Genomic DNA, 1,957 nt, shown 5'->3' with positions numbered 1-1,957 from the left:
TTTTTGGATTTTGCAGCTTGTTCTTGCTATGATATTTGTACACGATTCTAGATGCCAATATACTAGCCTAAATACTCAACGTAATGAGCTTAGCAATTAACATTCCACAAAAATACACCCTTTTGGTCACTATTCTCTCTTTTATCTTGTCCATTCAAACCTTACCAATATCATTATGGTGTGGTTGGTATTTGACCCAAAAATCTTAGTTAAAAATCTAAGAGCCTAAAACACCTTTTCCCCCTACTTTATTCTTCTTCTTCAATTTCCTTCATGTCTGTCATCTATAGAGCGATCTGAGTCTGCAAACTAGTGGCATTGAACCCCACCTGTTGCGGCACTTGCTGCTGCTCAACCTCCCAACTTGCCTTGGCTATGGTTCCATCATGCACAGGCACGTACTCCTAATCAAAACAAAACCAGAGCTACCATTTACAGGCAAACAAGTGAAAAAAGGACCCAAGAAAGTAATCTGAGAGATTCCTTTTTATCTAAACAACCAGACAGTATTCCATATATGAGCCTCATTTTGTTAGCAAACAAACGTTTGATGACAAAAGTATAACAATTGAAGAGAATACCAGTTGTAGGCAATAAATAACCCACCTCGAGCTTCTGGACCAGTTCTTTTGCATTTGGTGCAGAGACAATGATGTGGCGTTGGCATGGCCTGATAAAGCCATCATCCACGGCTTTGTCGATGAAAGTCAGTAGGTAATTATAATATCCATCGACATTAAGCAACCCCACCTGCGTATTTTTGGAAACAAAAGTTGGGGTTTCAAAAGAAAGGAAACCAGAAATCATCAATGGAAACAAAAGATTGTAAGCAAAAAATTTGCATACAGGCTTGTCATGGATACCCAGCTGTGCCCATGTTATCACTTCCAGTAACTCCTCCAAGGTTCCATATCCACCTGAAACAACAACAAAGAGAAGCAAAAGTGAGCACTCCATGCGGGATGATGTAGGTGTTGGAATGGATATTATATATTTAAAGAGAGAGATGCATGGGACCTGGTAGGGCAATAAAACAATCAGAGTGGCGGGCCATTTCTGCCTTTCTTTGGTGCATGTTGGCTACTGGTCTCACTTCCCCAACCGTTTCACCAGTTATCTGTGGCTCCAAATGCAACATTCTCAACACATAATTCAAAAGCTAGAGCGGCTAGAAAAATGTGAAATATGAAAAGGAAAAAAGAATTTGATTTGCACCTCTTTGCTCATTAGAGTTACAGGAATGATCCTGTTAAACAGCCAATATAAGTCAATAAATGGAACACACACAAAAACCAGAAAAATGAGTACATAGATTGATGAGTGTACCCAAGAACATTCCCTCCGGCATGATGAACAGCTTGTGAAACCAAACCCATCAACCCAATACTCCCTCCACCATAAACAAGGTCTAATCTTCTTGCCACCTTTCAAAAACAACAAAAATGTAAAAGAAAACCCTTAAACTAACACAAAAAAGAAAGGTTAATGTTCGAGAGTGTTTTGCAGTAGATGTTTGAACGTACGTACCAATTCTTGGGCTAATTCAACAGCGGCATCTCTGTAACATTTCCTCTTGCCAGTACTGCTTCCACAGAAAACACACACCCTCTTGAATCTTGATCTCACAACTTTCCCTTCCGTTTCCATTCCCAGAGATTCTGGTGATCAAGTTCCCTTGTTTGCACTGAGGGAAAGAGAGAGATGTGTGGGGGCAAGCACGCTCCTTTGCTTCTACCTCTGGGCAATATGAAACGAAACAGGCCCCCATTTATATTTATAGACTCTCGTAAAAATTGCTTTTTTTCTATAAATATTTTATTTTCAACGAAGATTAAAAAAGGGCTGGTCACTTTTACTTAAGATGTCAACTTAAACTGTTACAAAAATGATGATGATAATAGATATTGATGAAGACAAAAGGGCTATTAACAGGATGCAGATAGGAAGCAGTGAATGT

The 1,957-nt window shown here is 39.2% G+C and overlaps 1 protein-coding gene across 1 annotated transcript; it reads right to left on the bottom strand.

Moving 5' to 3' along the window:
* Window positions 1-263: 263 nt before the first annotated feature.
* On the bottom strand, window positions 264-1,677 carry LOC120134100 (cytokinin riboside 5'-monophosphate phosphoribohydrolase LOG5-like). Its single transcript, XM_039150578.1, has 7 exons — window positions 1,528-1,677; window positions 1,327-1,424; window positions 1,216-1,246; window positions 1,018-1,117; window positions 847-917; window positions 607-750; window positions 264-404 (listed from the first exon to the last, which is right to left on the bottom strand). The coding sequence occupies exons 1-7, from the start codon at window positions 1,645-1,647 to the stop codon at window positions 285-287; spliced, it is 684 nt and encodes a 227-aa protein (XP_039006509.1). The 5' UTR covers window positions 1,648-1,677; the 3' UTR covers window positions 264-284.
* Between the last annotated feature and the right edge of the window lie 280 nt (window positions 1,678-1,957).

The sequence above is a fragment of the Hibiscus syriacus genome, unplaced genomic scaffold (assembly GCF_006381635.1).
Source record: "Hibiscus syriacus cultivar Baekdansim isolate YM2019G1 unplaced genomic scaffold, ASM638163v2 tig00110597_pilon, whole genome shotgun sequence".
NCBI lineage: Eukaryota > Viridiplantae > Streptophyta > Magnoliopsida > Malvales > Malvaceae > Hibiscus > Hibiscus syriacus.
The sequence above is the reverse complement of the archived record's forward strand: the minus strand, read 5'-3'. Positions and strand labels throughout refer to the sequence as shown.